A 21,768-nucleotide genomic window follows, 5' to 3' on the forward strand; every position below is an offset into this window, starting at 1 on the left:
TCATGATGATGATTCAGCTTGCCATACTAAAAACAAAAATAAAATTATAATGTGTTTTCACTTGAGCTCAGTGTCTGAGCTTGTTTTCATCTTCTCTGTGTGGCATACTCTCTAATTTCTGTGCAAATGTGCAGCATTAGGTTTCATAGCCACGTGTATTTTCTGTCAGGGGAAAAATACCTGCTTGCACTGCAGCCTGTCACTTACCTGATGTGTCCACAAAAGGCACCTGCAGAAATATTAAGTCTCTTCAGATTATATGCTATGAGACTTACTGTCTTCTCCATGAGAAGAAAGTATTCAACAGTGAAGGCAAAGAAAAAGACAACAACCACAGTGCTATGGCAGACAGAAATTTCACACTGCCAACACTATCACCACAGCACTTACAGAGACTCATCTATAACTTTGAGAGAAAAATAAAGGACTTGTAATTCATGATTATGTTGCTTTGGGTAGAACATGACGATTTTACTTTAAATTTAGAATTCACAAGGCAGTTTATAATGGGATAACTGATACAGGAATACCAAGTGCCTTATGCAAGGCTACATGATAATCCAGTTACAAAATGATGACAATCCTTACGTCTTCATTTCTGAAGTCCACTTATTCAGTATCATTACTGATTTAATACCAGTTGCATTTTTTTTACTGTACAGCTTGGTGTCCACAACTGCATGATAATCAATTTACACTAAAGACAAAAACCCTTTTTTTATGAACTGCATAGATTACCATTTAGACAAGAGGTGAGTAGTGAAATGCCCCAGTTTGACATCCAATCTTTGTATTAAACAAATTAAACAGCAGTAACTTTTCAAACTAGTTTACTTCCATTATTCTTCCAAGCTTTTCTGTAATGATTACAAAAATTCTGTCCAGTTTATTTTTTCACTTTTATTGGAGCTTTGCTTCTCAGAAATCAAAATTACAATCTAACAGATAGACACAAGTAATTTCATGTTCAGCATGTTTTTAAAATCATTAATTAAAGTAATCTAAAAGGCAAATTTTAGCTGGCTTAAGACTACATTTTTCAATGTGATGCTATTCAATAGTCTGTCATAAAAGCCATTTTTACAGGCTTCCCAGGGAGGTCATGGAGTGTCTCTGGTGGCATTCAAGACCCACCAGGACATCTTGCTGTGTAATCTGCTCTAGATGAGCCTGCCTGAGCAGGGAGATTGGACAGGATCATCTCCAGAGGTCCCTTCCAACCCTAATGAATCTGTGAATTTTGAGGTGAGTGGTTTTGGTGATTAAAGTTGAAGGGTATAAATACAAGAGTCCCACTTCAGGTCTCTTGTGTCCTATGAAAACTTCCTGTATGGGCCTGTTCAAGCTGCCAAAAACACAAGTCCCCAGGGTACTTCAGGATACTCCTATTTTCTAGGCTGTAAATAAATAAATGCCTCTAATATGTGTCTGTGTTTATTTCAATCATAGAACCATAGAATACCAAGGGGTTGGAAGGCACCTTAGAGACCATCCAGTTCCACCCCCCACACACATCCAGGGATACCTCCCACTGCACCAGTTGCTCAAGGCCTTATCCAATCTGGCTTTAAACATTGCCAGGGATGGGGCATCCACAGGTTCTCTGGGCAGCTTGTTCCTGTCTCACCACCCTCATAGTAAAGCATTTCTTCCCAATATCTAATCTAAATTTCCCCTCTTTTAATTTGTACCCAATTCTCCTTGTCCTATCATTACAATTCCTAATGACGAGCTCCTCTCCGGTCTTCCCGCAGGCCCCCGGCCAGGACTGCTAATTAAGTAAGAGGACTATAGACATTCACCACGTACCTGCAACACTACACCCAACTTTCACCACTCGCCGTGCTCTATCTTTGGGATACCAACCCAAATCCGTCATTACCAGCTTCCTCTTTTAGGCCTAAAAGCCCCTCCGTAAACTGTGCCGGTTCCTCCCAGCACAATGCAGTTTCGCCTTTTGGCTTCCTCCACAAACGGCACAGGGTTGCGCCTGTTTCCTTCCACCAGGACCCGTGACCCGCCAGACGCAAGACACTCCCCCACCCGGGATACACCGGCACGGCTTTCCCTGTCCGGGGGGCCACACCGGCACAGCTTCCCCTCTCAAGGATACACCGGCACGGCTTTCCCTGTCCGGGGTGCCACACCGGCACACCTCCCCCGCCAGGGCTACAGCGGCACGGCTTCCCTTGTCCGGGGCGGTCACACCGGCACAGCCCCCCGCAGCTCGGCCCGGGGCGGTCACACCGGTTCGGCTGCCCCGGCCCGGGGCGGTGCCGCGCCTGCGGAGCCCGCGGTGTGCGGCAGGGGCGGGGCGGCGCAGGCGCGGGGCAGCGGCCGGAGCCGAGGTGAGGCGGGCGCCGGGCCGGGGCGGCGGGGCTGTGTTAGCGTCGGGGGTGGTGTCAGCGGCCTCTCTGCTTTGCGGGGAAAGGAGCGAGGCCATCCTGCGTCTGCCTCCCCGGTGCCTCCCCGAGAGGTTCAGACCAGATCCGCACGGTGCCACACGGGCCTGATACGGGCCGGGAGCGCGGAGGTGCCGCAGCCGCCGAGGTGGCGGCGGCCGCGGTGGAGAGGCGGTGGTGAAAGCGAGCCTCTGGTCAGCCCGTGGGTGCTAGGGGTCAGTGGGGCTGGCTGGCGCCATGTCTTCCCTGAAAATCGTAAAGTCACGGTGTCAGATGGCCAAGTCAGATGGCCTTGGCTTCTCGGCTGCCGCTCGGGCGGGGCACCGGCTGCCTCCTGAGAAGAAGCCGGAGCGAAAGAGGTTTTACACTTCTGCTGTGAGGTGATAAATAAAAAAAGAACTTCAGATACAGAGTTCTGGCGAGTTGAGCTGTGGTAGTGAGATGTGTTCCTGCTCCGTTGGTCCCGGGTGGGATTCCCTGCTGCTGTCATCTGGAGTGCTGCAGGCAGAAAGGCGAGGAAAGCTGCCAACTGCTCATGAGAGGTTTTCCTCAATATGGGTGGGTTCTAGCTGTTAAAGTTTTCCGTCCTTGGTTGAATTTGTTGGCAAACCTTTTCTATTTCATATCGTCCTGTGACTTTAGCCTAACTTTTAGGGAAGATGGAACTTCCTGTTAGCTTCTGCAGCCTTATCAGAATGGGGAAGCTGTAGATTTGGTGGAAACAGCTAGGAAAGATATTCAGGGATTGTGTCCACGCAAGATAAGAAGTTGTCCGTCAATATATTCTATAAAGTGCTGAGCGCTTGTGTCATAACACCCTGCATATGATGTAAAGGATAGATTTATTGTGTCAGTTTTCATACACAAGCTGTACGTTGTGCAAGTTCATTATACTTCTCTAGTGAGTAAAGGGCATTTGAGGTCTGACTAATGATTGTAAAGCATGCCACTTTTTTATGTGAAACATACATATGTATATACACAAACTTCCTTTCTGAATGAAGTCTGTGATGAAATCTCGGGTGAAGAAGCCAGATTGCTCTTGAAAGTGTCATTTGGAAAGAAAAGAATTGTGGAAAGGCTTTGATTGGAAGGGACCTTAAAGATAGGATGTAGTTCCAATGCCCCCAGCTCTGGGCAGGCATGCCATCCCACTAGTGTTCCTCAGTGCTCCATCCAGCCTGGCCTTGAGCATTGCCAGGGAGCAGGCATTCACTTCTCTGGGCAACTTTTTCCAGTGCATCGCCACCATCACATAAAGAATTACTTCGTAACATCTGATCTAAATATTTTCTTTTAAATAAGGTTTAAAACAAGTCCTAACATTATTTGCCCATGTAAAAAGAAGATGAGATAATGATGATGGCTGGTCTAACTTTTTTGTCTCTGTAATTTTTTTCTTTTTTTTTTAGGTAAAGTAAGCATTTTAGTTAGACAAGAGAGAGGAAACAGGCATGTCAGCTCTTTGTCCACCACCATCTCCTGCAGTTGCTAAGACAGAGATCTCTTTGAATGGCGAGTCACCATTATTAGCTGCCACTTTTGCTTACTGGGACAATATTCTTGGCCCCCGAGTGCGGCACATTTGGGCTCCAAAGACAGAACAGGTACTTCTCAGTGACGGTGAAATAACTTTTCTTGCTAACCACACCCTGAATGGAGAAATACTTCGGAATGCAGAAAGTGGTGCAATAGATGTGAAGTTCTTTGTTCTGGCCGAAAAAAGAGTAATCATTGTGTCATTAATCTTTGATGGAAACTGGAACGGAGACAGAAGCACATATGGACTGTCAATTATACTTCCGCAAAGTGAACTTGGTTTCTACCTGCCCCTTCACAGAGTGTGCGTGGATAGGTTAACACATATTATAAGGAAAGGAAGGATATGGATGCATAAGGTAAGTTTTTTGTTCATTCCTTAAAATAATTATTAGGTTGTCTTAGTGCAGTAGCAAAAATTGAGATGCTGTGATGTCTGTTATGTGGAGTCCAGAGAGACAAACTCAGAAAAGGCTGGTCTCTGTACAGTTTTGATGGTTAAAGGTTGTCAGATTGTAAATCAGCAAATTCAAGGCTGGGATTTTAGCTTGGATTATCCTGTTGATACTATATTGCCTCTACAAGACTGTGTAGTTGAAAGAGGCTTCCTGTACAGTTTTTTATCTTTCTGAATTTCATATTAATTGTTGCTTTTAATTGTGTTAATTTGTATATTTAAAGTAGGTATAATTGTAAATTTACTGTGTTTCATATAGTTGTTTCCCTTGTTGAGGTCCAGAAATGGTAACTGATGCAGTTAATCTTCCCATTCCTGTTACATGTTTATTTTAAAAAAAGAGAGTGTTACCAAACAGTTTGTGAGGACTTAAACTTTGTAGAACTAAAGGGAGATCTGCAAAAGTACATCTACTTTAGTCCTAATATTTTTACTCCTGGAACTTAAAAATGAAGACATGCTAATTTTTTCTTAAGTGGTGAAACTCTGACCTTTGGATAAATCATTGATATTTCCTTATTAAGTGAAATCTTTTATGTATTTTTCTTTAAACTAAATAACAGTCTAATGGTAAAATTTAAAATTTTTGTCATCTTTATGGAGTCCAAGCTGTCTTAGAGCAGTAGAGTGCCCATCAGCTGTAATGAATATGGTGATGTACATTTGTCTGGTATCTTCTGTTCTGAGGCTTGTAGTCAACACACTTTAAACTTACTCTTTGAGTGCTCTTATCTGAACTAATTACAGAAGCAACAAACTGATACTATTTTTGTGGTGGTGTTTCCTTTTGCTGTATTGCCTTATTATGGCTGGTAGTGCTTTCTGAAACACTGGGTTTTCATAGTTTCTGGGGTTCATTTTTTAGAGGAAAGATAGGACATAAACTTCTTTCTCAATATAGTAAAAACACATATATTTAATTCCTTATCTAGTCTTTTAAACCCCTGTTAATGTTAGTGGTTTTAATGTAAGTGAATGTTGTCTTATTTTGCTTATTTTGCTTCTTTCATTGTGTCCTCTGCACTGAGTTCTAATGAGAGTGGTCAAATAAGAATTATTCATAAATTTTAGCTGTAATAAATATTCTCAGTTTTTATATTGCTCCATGCCAATATGTTTTCACAGCAGAAGTGATCTTCAAACAGCATTGAGAATGATTCTTTTTTTCTTTAAGCAGGTAGGCCAGTTGAATTAGCTGAGACAGCAATACATTCTTAACTAGAATTTTTTATTTTTTTTTTTTGAGAGAGCTCAGATTTCTGCATATATTTGCAGTTTTTCAGTCTCATTCAGAAAAGAGAAAACTCATTGGAAAATTTTGATTAAAATTTAGGCATGATTTGTAGAATAATTGTAACTATGATAATAAATTAAAACTGCTTCATTCTGTAGTTTGCATTTTGAGGCATTTTAGCAGCTATGGTTACATACAGCAAATCAAAATAATGATCAAGTCCAATCTGGATCTGTTCTGGATGTTCTAATAGTTGTGAATATTAGCTCTCATTACTTCTGTGTAGTCAGACAACATTTCCAAGTAGACTTGAGATGAGAAGAGCCTTTTGAACTCAAGAATTAGGAGAAACACGGAGCAGTGTTCAGACTGGCAAAGAAAGCAGGCAACTCTGAGCAAGTCATCAATATGGGATTAAAACCCCATTCACCTACTCCAGTTTATGCTTTATATGTCTTTCTAATAATTTTCAACAGTTATATTTTTGAAAAGAAGTGGCCTACACCATTTGTTCAGCCTTATCTTCAAGAAGACTGAGTTTTTTAAAATGATTGTCAAGGATGTCTTCCTTCTCGGACTGAAGGGTGGAGGTGCTCTGTAGGAATCTGCCTTGTTCCAGTATTGTTTTTCACTGATGCTTCTTTTAGATGGTTCAAAAAGGCTTATTGCTGTTTAAGGGCAAACTGCTGTAGTTTATTCCCTATTCATCTGCTCAAAAAAATCTCTTGCCAACTCTTTTCACACTTGAAGGTGATTAACTCTGAGTAGGTCAGTCACGGGAAACTAATGATTAACCAATAAAAATGCAATAACCCATCAGCGTCTAGCAAAAGATATCATTAGTTCTCCCAGCGTCTGCTAATTTTTGTGACTTGTATTGATGCTGCAGCGATTAATGCCAAATCCTCTTCGTGAATAATAACTTCATTCCATTGCAAGTTCATTTTAAATGCAGTTTGCTATTCAGCTGCTGGTGACCCTGTTTTCAGAGCTTTGTTCAGCCTCTTGTACATTGTTTTGTGTACTCTGAGGTTTTGTGTCTCCTGTACTTGGTTATAAAACAATGTTTTGAAGACCTGTAAGTGCCTCAAGAGATGGGGAAAAAAAAGTCTTTTGTTTCCCACCCTCCCCAGTCCAATAATTTTTCTCATTCTGAAGATCTTATTTTTTTCCTGTTATGTCAGGAATCCTCAATCTATGCTATATCCATCTGAAAATAAAAATCCATACATAAAGTGGAATTCTTCACCATAATCTCATCATCTGGCATTTTCTTGATCTGCAATGACAAAATGTTTTGACATTGTCATCAAATCCTTCCTTTCCTGCCCAAACATGGGAGATGCGCAGTGGAGGGCAGAGCAGGGAGCGTTGATCTGTGTTGCATGACATCACCTCTTCCTAAAGTTAACTCTGTAAAAGAAAAAGTACTTGAACATCAAAATTTGAAAGTAAGAAGCCTGACTCCACAGGGAAGAAACTGAGTGACTGGTGTGTGCCTACATACATGAACAAATGCCAGAGAGTTTATATTTAACTGCTTCTCTTGCAGGAGAGGCAAGAACATTTCCAGAAGATAGTCTTGGAAGGCACGGAAAGAATGGAGGATCAGGTAAGGGCCAGCTGGCGGATGCATGTGGGACACCATTGCAAAACCATTTGACTGCCTCTTATTACTGTAGAAGTAGATGTTGCTTCTTATTTTTGGGATCCGGGAGAATGCATTAGACTGGCTAATAATGTGACATGCACACTAGGCAAAGTTTCTGAAGATAGGATGATGGAAGCTGTGATCAAATTAAAGGAAATTATATTTCATCACTTTAGAGATAAAGTAGAAGTTTGTGAAGAATATTACCTTTCAGAAAAGGAAACTCATTAACTTGAACTTGAAGCTCTGTAAAGGTAGCAGCTTCCATAGAGTCATGCCAGCCTCCTATCAAGCTTGTTTTTGGTTAGGTTTAGAATTATGGAGACATATGGACTCTGTGACGTTGAAATGTGCTTGGAGATTTAATGGATGAGACTGTGAAAAGAATTTGATTTCTGAAACTCTAAATATGAGACTGTGGCTTCCTTCTCTTGTGATAGATAAGTCAGGAAAGTATTTTTGTATGTTAATGAGTAGTATGCCTGGTTTTGTTTTCCAGTCATTGTTATAAGATCAGACTTGAATGTAAAATGCTTAACAGTGATTGCATGTAACATAGTTTGATCAAGTTATCTCACATCAAATACTTCTTGTCTAGGCCAATCAAAACTAATGCTGAAAATTAGCATAAGACCCAGATACACGTTAGGTGTGACGTTGAGAAGCCAAATACATTTTTCCAGTTTATAATTATTGGTGAGCAAAGCCCAAATCCATTCATCAATTTCTGCTCATACTACCCTTCCGAGCAGTAGGAAGTTAGGATGTTTTGCATGTAATACTGCAAGTACATGTTAGGAGTAACTTCTGATACTACCCAATGTGCTTTTACTTCAAGCATCTTATTTATTGTTCAGGGTCAGAGCATCATTCCAATGCTGACAGGAGAAGTCATTCCTGTAATGGAACTCCTTTCATCTATGAAATCACACAGTGTTCCAGAAGAAATTGATGTAAGTTCTGGTTTTATTTTTATTCTGAATTTTTGAAAAGTGACTTTCTTCCTGTGGATAAAACATAGCTTTGGGCCTTTACTTTGGTACTCACTTTCCCAGAGAAAATGCCCATTTTCCTAAATTCTTGTACATTTCTGTTGCTTCACATCAAGTTCTCCTAAGTGCATGGCAGTATTTTTTATTGTCATCACTTAGCAAAATTGACTGTATAGGATTGTGTCATTGTACAAATGGAGAGGCAAACCAAAATGAATGGGCAGATTAATGGATTTGATGTGGGTACCTGTTTCAGCGCATTGTAGTGTTCTCATGGAAAAAGTAGAAGTGATGCGACGTGCACTAATCTAAAGTATTCTGGACATTCTTTACAGAAAAAAAAATACACTAGGAGAAACCTGACTTGTACTGGTGGAGACTTAATAATCAAGTGACTCTCATTTTCCAAATGCTTTGTCTGAAGACAGGTCTGCTTAAGATTATGCTTTTTGGGGAAGCCTTACAAGTTAACTTAAATAGTTTCCAAACAGTACCCATGTAGCAAAGCGAAAATCAATTAATTGGAAGGTGATCAGATTCTTGTCTAACTTCTGTTTATATTTACTTGCATTTCAGATAAGTGACACAGTGCTAAATGATGATGACATTGGGGATAGTTGCCATGAAGGCTTTCTCCTCAAGTATGAAATTCAGTTTTGATTTATGCTGTAGTAAAATGATTTAAACTTGTGTATGCATCTACGTGTATCTATCTGCATGTGCATGTGAACATGGATTGGAATAGATTTCTTTATAGGAGGGGGAAAAATGACATATATTTGGCTTTTGAGATTTTTGTCATTAAAATGTTATAAACTTTCTGTCATTCTAAAAGAATGGTTCTGAGCTAATAGCTGCATCTCTGTAGACTCTGTTGTCACAGGATTATTTGTTTGATAATAGAATTCCTATTTAATACATGTTTTTCTTTGATACCTACATCTAATTTTATAAGACTTTAAGTCAAAGTCTTGCATTTTTTTAAATCGCAAAAAACCTGGGTTGTGCATAAGTCTAAATAAGAGTCCTTAATGGTATGGCATATAGCATGCTTATTGTTGAGTTGTGTATTTCTGTTTTACTCCTGGTTTTAATTTTAAGTGGAAACAGTTGAACTTGAGAGCAGCTTGGCCTCTTCCTGTGGGAGGGTTTAATAGGTTTTAATTGATGTTCTGTTACATTTCATTGTATCTCCTGCATAACTGCATTCATATATGTAGTGCTTGGTGCCATCTATTTATCCACCATCACATGTGCTTCTGATACTGAAGAAACCATTGAACTTTTGGATTTCAGCTGTAACCTATGCTGCTATTTAAAGTCCTATAGTTATGGACATGTAGGCTATATTTATAATTAAAACACTTCTCTTCTTGTGAAGGTGACAATTGTTTCATTTAAAAAATCTGATTAAATGTATTAACCTATGTCTGTTTTTACTTGCAGTGCAATTAGTTCACACCTGCAGACCTGTGGTTGCTCTGTAGTTGTAGGAAGCAGTGCAGAAAAAGTTAATAAGGTAACATACTTTCTAATAAACTGAACTTAAATGCTGATTATTAGGAGTGTTACTTGGAACAAAGTTAATCTATAAACATTCTTGAGGCTGAAGAAGGAAGGAGTACTGTTGTCTGGCTGTCTTCAGTTGACTGGTCTAGCAGAAGAGAATTCTGCCAGAAAATTGCCTTTCAGTTGTATTCTGACAACTATAAGAAAACCAATGTATTTAACTGATACAATACATAAATGAGTATTAAATGAGTCTGAGCTTTTAAAATCAGATTTTCTAGCTAAAATACACAAATAGAAGAGACCTGACTGACTTGTCCATTTCAGCTATGTCATAGAATCACAGAATGATCAAACTTGGATGAGACCTTTAAAGTCATCCAGTCCAGCCATGCACCTGGCACTGCCACTGTAGTCCCTAAACCACTCAACCACATCACCCAGCACCAGATTTAAGACACCTCTTAAACATGTTCAGCCATGGGGTCTCCACCATCTCCCTGGGAAACCTATTCCAGTGCCTGACAGCTAACAGTGAAAATTTCTTTTATAATAATTAATCCGAGTCTCCCCTGTCTCATTTTAAGACCATTTCCTCTTGTCCTCTCACTGCGGGCACAGCAGAGACTGGAGACATAGGAGAGACTGGTCCTCACCTCACTGCACCTTCCTTTCAGGGAGCTGTAGAGAGAGATAAGGTCACCTGAGCCTCCTTTTTTCAAGACTAAATAGCCATTCCCCCTCAGACATGTTTTCTAATCCTTTCCTTGTTGCCCTTCTCTGGACACATTCTAGCAGTCCAGCACTTCAGTGTGCTTTTTGAAGCGAGAGGCCCAGAAGTAAAGACAGCATTTGAATTGTGGCCTCATGAGAACCAGATACAGGGGGACAAGCACTGCCCTGGTCCTGCTGCCACAGTATCCTGCTGCCACAGTATCCTGCTGGGATGCTGGCCAGGATGCTATTGGCCTTCATTATTACCTGGGCACGCTGCTGGCTCATTTAAATCTGGCTGTCAACCAGCACCCCCATGTCCCTTTCTCCTGAACAGCTCTCAAGTGACTCTGTCCCCAGCCTGTAGAGCTGCATGGAGTAGTTGTAACCCAAGGGCAGGACCCAGCAGTTGGCCTTTTTGCACCTCATGCAGTTTGTCCTTGGCCCATTGATCAAGTCTGTCTGATCAAGTCTCTCTGCAGAGCCTTCCTTGAGCAGATCAACACTCCTGCCCAACTTGGTGTCATCTACAGACTGACTGAGGGTGCACTCAATCCCCACGTCTAGATCATCAGTAAAGACACTGAATATGATCAAACCTGGAACTGAGGTCTGGGGAACACTGGTAGTGGTGAGTATACAGACAATACCCATGTCATTGGGTATTTTCTGTATGCTCTTAAACAGTTAGTGTCTCCATAATTTCTTCTGCACTGAGCAGTAAACAGGCTTCTGTGTCATGAGCTGTTTGTGTTTTGTGGAACATGCATCTATTTCTTCAATGTGAAATAAAAAAATTATGAACAGTGGACCTGCTGAATAAATTGTATATTACTTGTAGAGTATACATGCTATATATGTATAGCATGCTATATACAAGAAGCCCATTATACTATTTTATAGCATAAAGACTTCTTGCTTTAATGAAGTATATAAAAGTTGGGTTTTTTTTAATTTAAAGGTAATTTAGTAAACCTATGTTTTGAAATAAACAGTTCATTATGCTTTATACAAAATTGGGGCAGAGGGAATGCATTGTTTCATGTGTATTACCAGCAGTGATAAAGGACCTCTGATCAAATCAATAGTAAATGCAGGTGCCCCCAAGCAACAGGCAAACCAGAGAAAAGAAAATTCTCAGATCTTAGTTGCAATCACAGCTAACCATAGCTAATATGTATGGTTTCAGAAATTTAAGATTTACACGCATTTAAGTTACTGGACATGTTACATGCTTAAAAGAAATGCTATCATGCTATCTATGTACGCACATATGCTATATATAATACAAGAGGAAATGTTAGAAGCTTAAGTAGTTATAAAACACTTATAGATCATTGAATACTTAATAAAAAGAACCTAATGTCTAAATGGTTATGAATTAGTAAAGTAATATATCAATAAGCTAGAGAGTATAGGGAAAAAACAGTGTAAAAGAATGTGAGCCTCAAGACATCAAGGGTAAATTTCATAAATTAATTCTACACATGTTCTTATCAGCAGCATGCTCCTTGTGTCATGGTACAACTCTTCTGAAGTAACTGCTTTCTTAATAGCATATTTCAGCTTATCTCAAAGGAAAAAAAACCACTTGTGGCATATTGTGACAAAAAGTGTCAGTCACAAATTATGTTGTCATTGTTCTAGGTACTGCAGAAACACATTGTGCAAGGACAGAGTCTTTTCAAATATCTTACAGACACAGATAAGACACTACAGGTTAAGACTGTTAAGAGATGAGTGGAATGGAATATGTGTTGTATTTGGAGTGATAACTCGTAGCTGTTTCAGCTCAGAAGATTGAAGATGGGTGATGAAGTACCTGTGTTCGTTGCAGTAGAGAGTTTAAGGAAATTACTGAGGAAATAAGCATCAGTGCTTATTTACAAAATTAACTGTGCCTGATTTGACACAATAACTGCTATTTCAATATGGAATGAACAAAAAATAAGAGACCTGAAAGGCTAGGAAAGTAATCACAGTAACTCATGTTTATTAAAAGAAAGATGTAGAAGAAAAAAAGTGATTTGTTCTACATAATTGGGTAAAAAACAAACTTGGTTGCAAGAATGTGTAGGATTTTTTTCATAATTTGACAAGAAGTTGGAGTAGTATGGCTTATGGTGCTAGTAATTAAAAAATAAGTAAAAGTAAGCATGTCACTGTTCTGTGGCCTGTTATTAAGTTTTGGCTTTTCTAATAAACGTGGTGAATTCTTTTGTTTGTAATTTGAAATGCCCAGTACAAGGCATTTCAATAGTCTAGTCAGACTTATTTCCTTACATTTTCCTGTTTTTCAAAACTATTCTTTATAATGCAGATTGTGAGAACGTTGTGCCTCTTTCTCACACCATCTGAGCGGAAGTGTTCCAGACTCTGTAGAAGTGAGTCCTCTTTCAAATATGAGTCAGGACTTTTTGTTCAAGGCTTACTCAAAGTAAGTATGCTTAGGAAAGTTCTGTTCTTCTGTAGTGTAAGAACATTCTTCAATGTATGTTTTTGCGTATGGTATGCACACACATACATACATTCACATTCAAAAATATATCATTGTCCCGTGATGTCATTTTTTCTGGCATTGTAACTCTCCTTGTAATTATCTTCATGTTAAAATTCCAAGCCAGTCTTTTCTATGACACATCTGTTTCTTGAGGATTGTTCAGGATTGTTCCTGTACTTTGAGGTACAATAATAATATGCTCTTGTCTGCTTGGGGCTAGAATTCCAAAAGTAATTTAAGTTTTTGTGTTTTAACAAAACCAAGGATATCAGGCCTGGAGTTTCCAAGTATTTTAAACATTCTGTAGCAATGGGTGGAGATGACTAGAAAAATAATGCTTCTTGCTCTAGCAAGCAGTCTGAACTTACCAGGTAATTACAATACTATAATGCTAATGGGCTCACAAACCAGGTGATGCAATACTCTAATAGACAGGTCACCTCAGCACCCGTTTTCACCTTTTTGTTAAGGAAATCATCCATTATTAACGACTTAGTACTGCAATACAACCACCAGTTGTTCCAAACAAAATGCATATGAACAAATGGGTTATAAAATGTAGGCATGATGTTTTAATATGGTTTTGTCCCAGTACAGCTTTGCATTTTTAACTGAAATAGGGTTTTTTTCCACTAAAACAGGATGCAACAGGAAGCTTTGTGTTGCCCTTCCGTCAAGTAATGTATGCCCCATACCCTACTACACATATAGATGTGGATGTCAATACAGTGAAGCAGATGCCACCTTGTCATGAACACATCTATAACCAACGACGATACATGAGATCTGAACTGACAGCATTTTGGAGAGCTAATTCAGATGAAGAAATGTCTCAAGATCATATTATCCACACAGATGAGAGTTTCACACCTGATTTGTACGTATTCTTCTCACATCTCACCAAGTTACTTTATTTGGGATGAGAGTGTAGAGTACAGAGCCTACTTGCTAATAAAGTACATAGAGCTTCTTAAAAGCAAAAAAACTTCTTCAGTTCTGGAATTTACACTTGTTGTGGCAGAATTGACCAGATCCTTCAGTAGTTTGGTTATATCAAATACTATTGAAATTAATTTTCAATGATAATTCTGACCATGTCATGTTAATTTTATTTCCTGTTGTAATTAGGGGTATAATAGAGGTAAGTGTATTTGACAGAGACCAGTGGCATTTCTGGATTTAGTTAATTTCATCTGAGTGCTTAAAATTCTCTGTTATCTTTAAAAATACCAGAATTGTAATTTACTACAGTTTTAAATTCACTTTTAATTTCAACCAGACTATCAACAGTAATGCTACTGCTGTGTTCAACTCTTAGAAGGTTAATACCCTTTACTGGCAGTAACTCACACGTTCCTTTGTTTTCTTTTCCATAGAAATGTCTTTCAAGATATCGTGCATAGAGATACATTAGTAAAAGCCTTCCTGGATCAGGTAATTGTTGCTTTTTTCAGAAAAAAAAGAAACACAGTTCAGTACTTTGACCCCTAGGAACAGATAATTTAACACAAATACATTAATTACATAATTACACAAATATCATTCAATGGTTTGGTAGCTTTTCTTCATACTGCTGCTGTGTTTCTTCTCTACATAAGTAGAAAGAAAAATATTGATATAAAACTAAATCCCTGCTTAAGTGTGAAAAACAAGGGACATTTTCTATTGCTGTGCAACAGTGTCTACAATTACAGTATTGAAAAAACTCCCTGACCAGGAATAATTTCAGATAACTGTCCAAATGGAATTGTAATACAGCTTCATTTATTGTATCTGAGCAGATAGAAAACATAGGAAGCATGCTGTCTATGTACAAATCTGCCATTATTTGCCTGCTTTGTTATAATTAAGAATATCTTATGTGTGTATGCAATGTTTCTTTATTTTCCAGATTCTTGAAATGATTCTTGAATTTCCATGTCTACCTAATATTCTTGATTTTTAACAGATTTTTCACCTGAAGCCTGGTTTGTCTCTAAGAAGTACTTTCCTTGCACAATTTCTGCTAGTCCTTCACAGAAAAGCCTTAACTTTAATAAAGTACATAGAGGATGACACGTAAGTGAACAGATGATGGAAAGTAGATTTAGAGAAGCTTCTTTTGCTCTTTTTGAAAACATGTTTTTATTTCCTTGCAGGCAAAAAGGCAAAAAACCTTTTAAGTCTCTTCGTAGCTTAAAGATAGATCTTGACTTGACAGCAGAGGGCGATCTTAACATAATAATGGCTTTGGCTGAGAAGATTAAACCAGGTCTACACTCCTTTATCTTTGGGAGGCCGTTCTACACCAGTGTACAAGAACGCGACATGCTCATGACATTTTAAAGTCTTCCCTGCATCTGATATTGCAGTCCTGCAGAATATGAAATCTGTCAGTGGCACCCCCAAACTGGTGACAAGCTTTGTCGACTGAGGGTAAAGCATCAGGAGCACAGTGACATTGAGGTGTGTCTCAGGCAGTAAGGGTCTTGTTAGAGGGAATTTCAGCTTAGCTATATAAGCATGATTTTAATTAATTGGTCTCTTCTGTGTGTTTTTTAAATTGTAAATGTTACCAGAGGTTACCAGAGATTCCTTGGCCATATTGGCTTGGTGGATAAATGTGGTTATGTTTTGGTGTATGGTAAAAGGAAGCATTTTAATTTTTATTCCCCAGAAACTTCTTTCAAGTGTGTGTCAGATTTTCTCTGTCCTGCTGTGTCAGTATTTTCAGTGTTTCCACAGAAAACAGTATATATGTCCTCACTAACAATGGAGGTTGCAGAAAATGTTCCTTCCAAGAGTTTTTAAAACTGTTGTTCTTATGTATGTGGTGCAAATCTTAAATACGACTTTTACTCTTCTGCCTCTTTTAACACTATTGCCTTCTTCCTTTAGAGCATTTAAACATATTTGCAGTTTTAATATACTACAAAGTGCTATTTCTGAGTGCAGACTGTTGATTATTTGCAGCTTAAATAGCAGTGCATTGCACGTGGGAGTTAGATCATTACTCAAGCAGCTTTGTGCATGTAAGTGCCAGCCAGGATACTCTTTTCATGTCTTTCTGGACTGTCCTGCAGTGGAGTCAGTGATCCTGGTCAGTAGTCAGCTCACTGAGGTCTTTCACAGCAGTTGCCAGTCCTTCTGTGTGTAAACTGCTACTGGTAGTTGCACTGTCAGTTTCCATGAGGCTCGTAGAATCGTTTGGAATGGAAAAGACCTTCAAGGTCATTGAGTCCAACCTTTAACCCAGAACTGCCAGGTCCCCCTATAAACCTTGTTCCTAAGTACTACATCTATACATTTTTGGAACTCTTCCAGGGACAGTGATTCCACCACTTTCTGGGCAGACTGTTCCAGTGCTTGACAAAATATTCAGATTAAAGTATTAGACCCTTCCAAAGAACATAAAGGTGATAGCTGAGATAAAAGATAAAACAGGACATTTTTTTCATTTACATTACCATTAATATATTTAATAATCCTTAATTTAGAGATGTGTGTGGCTATGAACTAATGTGATTAGCATTTTTGTAAGTTAACTCTAGTCATTAAGCTTACCTATCTTCTTAGTTCAGCTTAGCGCATCTCCAACTTAGCTTGAAAATCAAAACACATTTTCTATTGGTATGTCTCAACCTTTCATTCTCAGTAACATATAGAGCAATGCAGTGTCAGGTGAATCCAGACTTTTTTTTTAACCCAGAAATCAGAGATATATCTGTAGTGCACATTGTTGTATCTCTGCTCTTTTTGGACAAGTTTAGGAATTTCTTTGCGTCATGTTTCAGCATAAAGTCATAACTCAGTCTTCCCTGGAAAAGGGAAAGATCTGCACTGACTGGAGAAGCCATGGCTGCTTTATTGCTTACCTTGTTTATAGCTCTCCTTTGTAAATAGGTTTCTATTTTCAAGATAATGTTTTAGTATTACTTTCATGCGGTGTGACAGAAAAGTTAGAAGTTGGACTCCCATTTTTCCTGAAATGTCTAATACTCAGATTTTAAAAGAAATACTGTCCTTTATTTAGATGCCCAAAATTCCAGTATGTTTCCTGAAAGACAAATATCCTCTATCAAATGTTTAGAACCTCTAAAAGATGTGAAATTAAGCCCCATCTGCACACCATTTTTGTGAGTTTGCATCATCAGTATTACCAGGTTGCAAAAGAACTGACATTTTGTGCAGACATCTTTTTGCTGTACATGCATGTAGAACTCTTGCATTAACTTGGTGATTCATCAAAGGAACTTGTCAGAATTACATAAGCTACTTGTGCTGAGTTTGTCATTCTACCACTGCTGTTCCCTTCTGTGTTTTTAATCAAGACATTAGAGCCTGAATGGGCTTAAGTTGTTACTCTCATGGGTAAATAGTGAAAGAAATGTAATAAACACTGCCAAAACTTCTGATGTAGAAGTTGTGTCAAAATATAGGAGCTTTAAATCTGCTGCTGAAATTATTCCTTTCAGCTTGATAAGCATTGGAAACTAGACACTGACACTACTAACAGAGAAGCTTTTGTTTACAGAAGATTCTGTTATTTTTTTGAAGTTACTAAAAACTGGAAATTCAGTTGCTACTTTTGTTGCACAGCTGTCACAAGTGCAGAATGTATGGTTAAGTACATTGTTAAATGCATCTGCATGTTGTGTTGTAAATCTAACTCAGGAAACAAAGTAATAAAATTCATGCACAATTTTTGGACTTTAATTGTTGCTGATTTTTTTTCACATATTTCTGCTCTGTATCTAAAAGCATCATTATCTTTTATGCTTTGAATTAAAGAAGAAAACTTTCTTCCTTCTTGTTAAATTTATTTATGCTTGGTTGCTGTCACTGATGAAAGTCACATGTTATTTAGTTCCTTCATTTGTTAAGGACTTAGTCATTTCAAGCTGAGACCAATGGGACTTGTTATGCCTCTGATGTACTCAATTATGAATTTTAAAAACTTTAAATCCCATAGGTGAGAGGTTAGAATGTTCTATCTAGCAGTCAGTGAATACCTTTCTTCAGGATTTTCTTTCCTTACATTTGAAAGAAAACGGCAAATTTATTTCTTCCAGCTGGATTTGAAAAGAAAGTACTGTTTTCAAGCATTTTTAGTAGCACATTATTCCTGGTCTTTGAACACCTAAAAAGATAGCACAGAAAGATATCCACTGGAATGTCTTACGTATTAGGACCACAGAGGACATTCCCTGTCCATATATACCAGTATGTTGTAGTGTCAGCTTTATTCTAGGGCAGAATAGGCATTTTGGTTCTTATATCTAAGCAAGCTGTTTGTTACACTAATACAGAGTGCCAGGACTTCTGCACTCAGTTCTGTACTGGCAAACGATGTTAGAAAGCTTTCTCTTCCTATTCTCAGACCTGTGAGCACAAAGGAATGTGACCCAGAACATGAGGACAAACAGGTAGGGTAGTCCCCTCTGTTGTCTAATCAGAGGCTACAAGCAAGTACTTTGTCCTCTTCAGCAATTGGAAGGCACAAACCGTACTCATTAGTATGCAGAGTAGGTTTTTGCACAAGAGTAGAACTTGGTTGTCTTGTTTGCCTTCATCCTGACACAGAGCTCCTGTTGCACTTCCTACTTGGGCAAAACACTAAGGAAGCTCCAGGGCAGCATGTGGTTATTTGCAAAGTTGTTCACATGATATTTCAGTTATAGAAAGTAATTATCTCACTTCTCAAAGCCATGCTGTTCATGTGCCTGCCCAAAAATTTCAAACAAGAAGATTTGCAATTGAAGTTCAGAAGTATGAAGTAAAGGATGCATTCCTGACAACGGCCATCAAGTAAGTCCGGGGCAGCTTTTAAAAGTAAAAGATCAGAGGAAAGATAAATTACTTAACACAGAATTGCAACTGGTAATTGTTCCTTTCTCTTAGATACTTCTGTCTTTATTGTCACATAGATGGAGGAGGCCTTTGACAACTGGAAAAGAGCCAAAAGACTGAGGAACTGCAGGTTGACCAGTTTTACTCAAGTATTAAACAAAATCATGCCATGTGTTCTCTTAGACTTTGTGTCTCACCACATGAGGGAGGAAAAGGTGATTGGGAGTTACCAGCACAGAAAAGTGAATAATGCTTCATCCATCTCATCATATTTTGTGATAAATGACTGGATTTGAGGATGTGGAGAATGGGATGTAACAGGCTGACTTCAGCAAGGCTTCCAGCACCCTCCCACAATCTCCCTGTAGCCAAGCTGGTGTTGAGGTGGGGATGTGTGCCCCACAAGAGCGGTATCTTATCTCGTTGGGTGTTTGGGCTTAGATGTGATGGCCATATCTGGGTCATATCTGACTGGAGGCTGCTGCCCTGTGGGATCCCAAAGGGTCTCCCCTGGAGTTTGACTTGTGCAATGTCTCTATCTGTGACCTGAGGACGTGACCAAGGCCTTCAGGTTTGCAGGTGGTGCCAAGTCAGGGATTGCTGTTCAACATGCACAAGGGCAGGGCAGCTGTCCATAGGGATGAGGGTGGGAGGAAAGGATGCGTTCCCCATGTCCTTGGGGCTGCAGAAAAGAGCAGCCCTGCCTTGGGCTCTGGAAGCCACGAGACCATGGGCAGCTCTGGGGAGACGGCCCTGGGTCCTGGTGAGCTTATGGCCCAGGAGGACAGCTTGGCAGTGGGGATCACTCAGAGAAGGGTTCTATTTCTCTGCCTGGAGGGTTCCCAGGCTTCGCAGGATAACATCCTGAGCCCTGGTCTGACCATAGGGCTGAGCCTGCTCTGAGCAGGAAGATGAATGGAGACCCTCTGAGGTGCCTACCAGCACAAAGTGTGCTGTGGTGGCAGGCTGCAGCCATTTTTCCTTAGGCCAGAGAAAACAGGTGGGCAGTGACCTCTGGAGGGTAAGGGTCCAACCCTCTGTGTGGACCAGGCCAACTCCTGTCAACATTGCTCATAGAATTGTCTGGTCTGTTCTGACCAGAACTTCATTCCAAAATGAATGAGGTGGCCTTGGTTCACCAGTAAAACTGGAGATATGCTGGTACATGAATCTCCAAAAGAAAAGTATAGGTATCAGAAATACTTCATCTCTAGGGTCTAGTGCACATGTTAAAATTAATGGCAGCATGTCCTCTAGTTGAAAGGTTGGGATTAATCAGGACTTTTTGTAGAAACATCTCTCTATAGCAAGGAAACAAAGACTTAAGACAGAGAAATTTACACATCTAAGCAAGGGGGAGTAAGTAAAGTTCATTTCTGGCTGAATTTCAAAGTAAAAGTGTGATTCTCAAAGGCAAATATCTGAAGCTTCTTCCCTAATCTGTATCTAACAAAAAGCCAAAATGTTTGAAAATGTACGACAGCCAGAAGCTAATAGATGCAACTTCGAGGTCAATGCCAGTCTCTTCCATTTATAAAATGGTCTCATTATAGAACAAGAGAGTGTCTTACAGCTTCAATTAAATATGATTAATGGACAGACTTGTTGTTTTCAGTAGAAGCAGGAATGTAAGAAATTAAAGGTCAGGGAAATTTGTACTGCAGCCTATACACAGAATAATTCAATATTTTTTTGAAGTGTTAAGCCGACTGATGAAACTGCAGTTTTGGCCTTCAACATTCATCCATGGAAATACAAAGCAGTTTGTCCTGTGTGTCTCAGGCTGCCTCTTCACTGGAGATTAGTCCTGTGTCACTTCATCACATTCTCTGCCTCGCCTCTGTAACAGCAGTATATGAAAATAGTTTCTGATAACATGGCATCTGGAGGAAGGACCTTCTGGCATTTTGGGGTTTTTTAGTAGCCAAAGGCACCTCCACAGACAAAACACAAATAGCACAAGGGACCTGGATAATAAGTAATGACAAATTAACTTTATACCAGCTGTATACCAGCTGTATTCTCTGTTTGCAGAGAGCTGGATGCTGGCAGGATGAAGAACATTTTGGGTTCAGTCTGCTTTTAGTATCATAACTGCCAAAGTCTGAAGCTTTCCCTTGAGGTTGAAGACTTGAGAGGCAGCTGATGCAAACATGATTGACATGTTTTTGAATAATGCTCACACTAGAAGGAAATGTGTAGGACAGCAAAGTTCTCAGTGATCTAGGCAATCAGATATACCAGCTTTTAATTAAATAACAATGCAGGGTATTAGCCTTGACTGTGACAATGTTAATTATAGGTTTGAAGTCCAGTGAAACCCATAAGCATGCAATTGCTGTCAAATTGCATTTTTGTTAGTGTGCAGATGCAAAGGTGCAAAGTGATTCCCTCCCACACCACATCTAAGGGACACCATCCAGATGATGGGTTGTCCAAGGAGGACAACCTTTAGCATCCCAGTGTGTGGTGGCATGCAGGTCAGCATCACTGTCTGCCAATATTCATGCTGTTGCTGATAGGGGATTCATCTTCCTTTTTCTCTACCTGACTTCATACTTTACTCCTCATTTTTTGTTATTTTAAGCTGACATTTTTGCCATCTTTGCATCTTACTCCACCAAGCTCCTCTCAGCACCCCACACCTGATTTTTTTTCCCATTAGTCCTAGTTTTGCTGCATCAACACACAAACTTGTTATCTCTGATACTGTTCACTTAGGCAGCACTGGGCATACATGGCTTTTTTGGCCGTATTGGACATGTGTAACTTTACCAACAGTGAAGCTCAGTGTGAGTAGCTTTGCACTCAAACCTGTCCAGCCATTGTTCACTTCAGCCTGGCTGGACTTACTCCTAGACATAATTGCTTGACTTTATCCTCCATGCCCCTGGCTAGTTCAAACTGAGCATGAGCAAGTTCTCCCTATACACACCAACAG

The 21,768-nt window shown here is 39.5% G+C and overlaps 1 protein-coding gene across 2 annotated transcripts; it reads left to right on the top strand.

Moving 5' to 3' along the window:
- The first annotated feature begins 2,306 nt into the window (after nt 1-2,306).
- C9orf72 (C9orf72-SMCR8 complex subunit) lies at nt 2,307-17,687 on the top strand. Of its 2 annotated transcripts, none has more exons than XM_063179713.1 (11): nt 2,307-2,348; nt 3,815-4,300; nt 7,185-7,244; nt 8,141-8,236; nt 8,852-8,916; nt 9,722-9,794; nt 12,819-12,935; nt 13,640-13,875; nt 14,375-14,432; nt 14,947-15,056; nt 15,137-17,687. In XM_063179713.1, exons 2-11 carry the CDS (start codon nt 3,857-3,859, stop codon nt 15,321-15,323), a joined length of 1,446 nt encoding a protein of 481 aa, XP_063035783.1. In that variant the 5' UTR covers nt 2,307-2,348; nt 3,815-3,856; the 3' UTR covers nt 15,324-17,687. The 2 variants fall into 2 exon arrangements, with proteins under 2 accessions (XP_063035783.1, XP_063035782.1); XM_063179712.1 differs by lacking the exon at nt 2,307-2,348 and adding an exon at nt 2,792-2,960.
- The last annotated feature ends 4,081 nt before the right edge of the window (nt 17,688-21,768 follow it).

This window comes from Melospiza melodia, chromosome Z (genome assembly GCF_035770615.1).
Source record: "Melospiza melodia melodia isolate bMelMel2 chromosome Z, bMelMel2.pri, whole genome shotgun sequence".
Lineage (NCBI taxonomy): Eukaryota > Metazoa > Chordata > Aves > Passeriformes > Passerellidae > Melospiza > Melospiza melodia.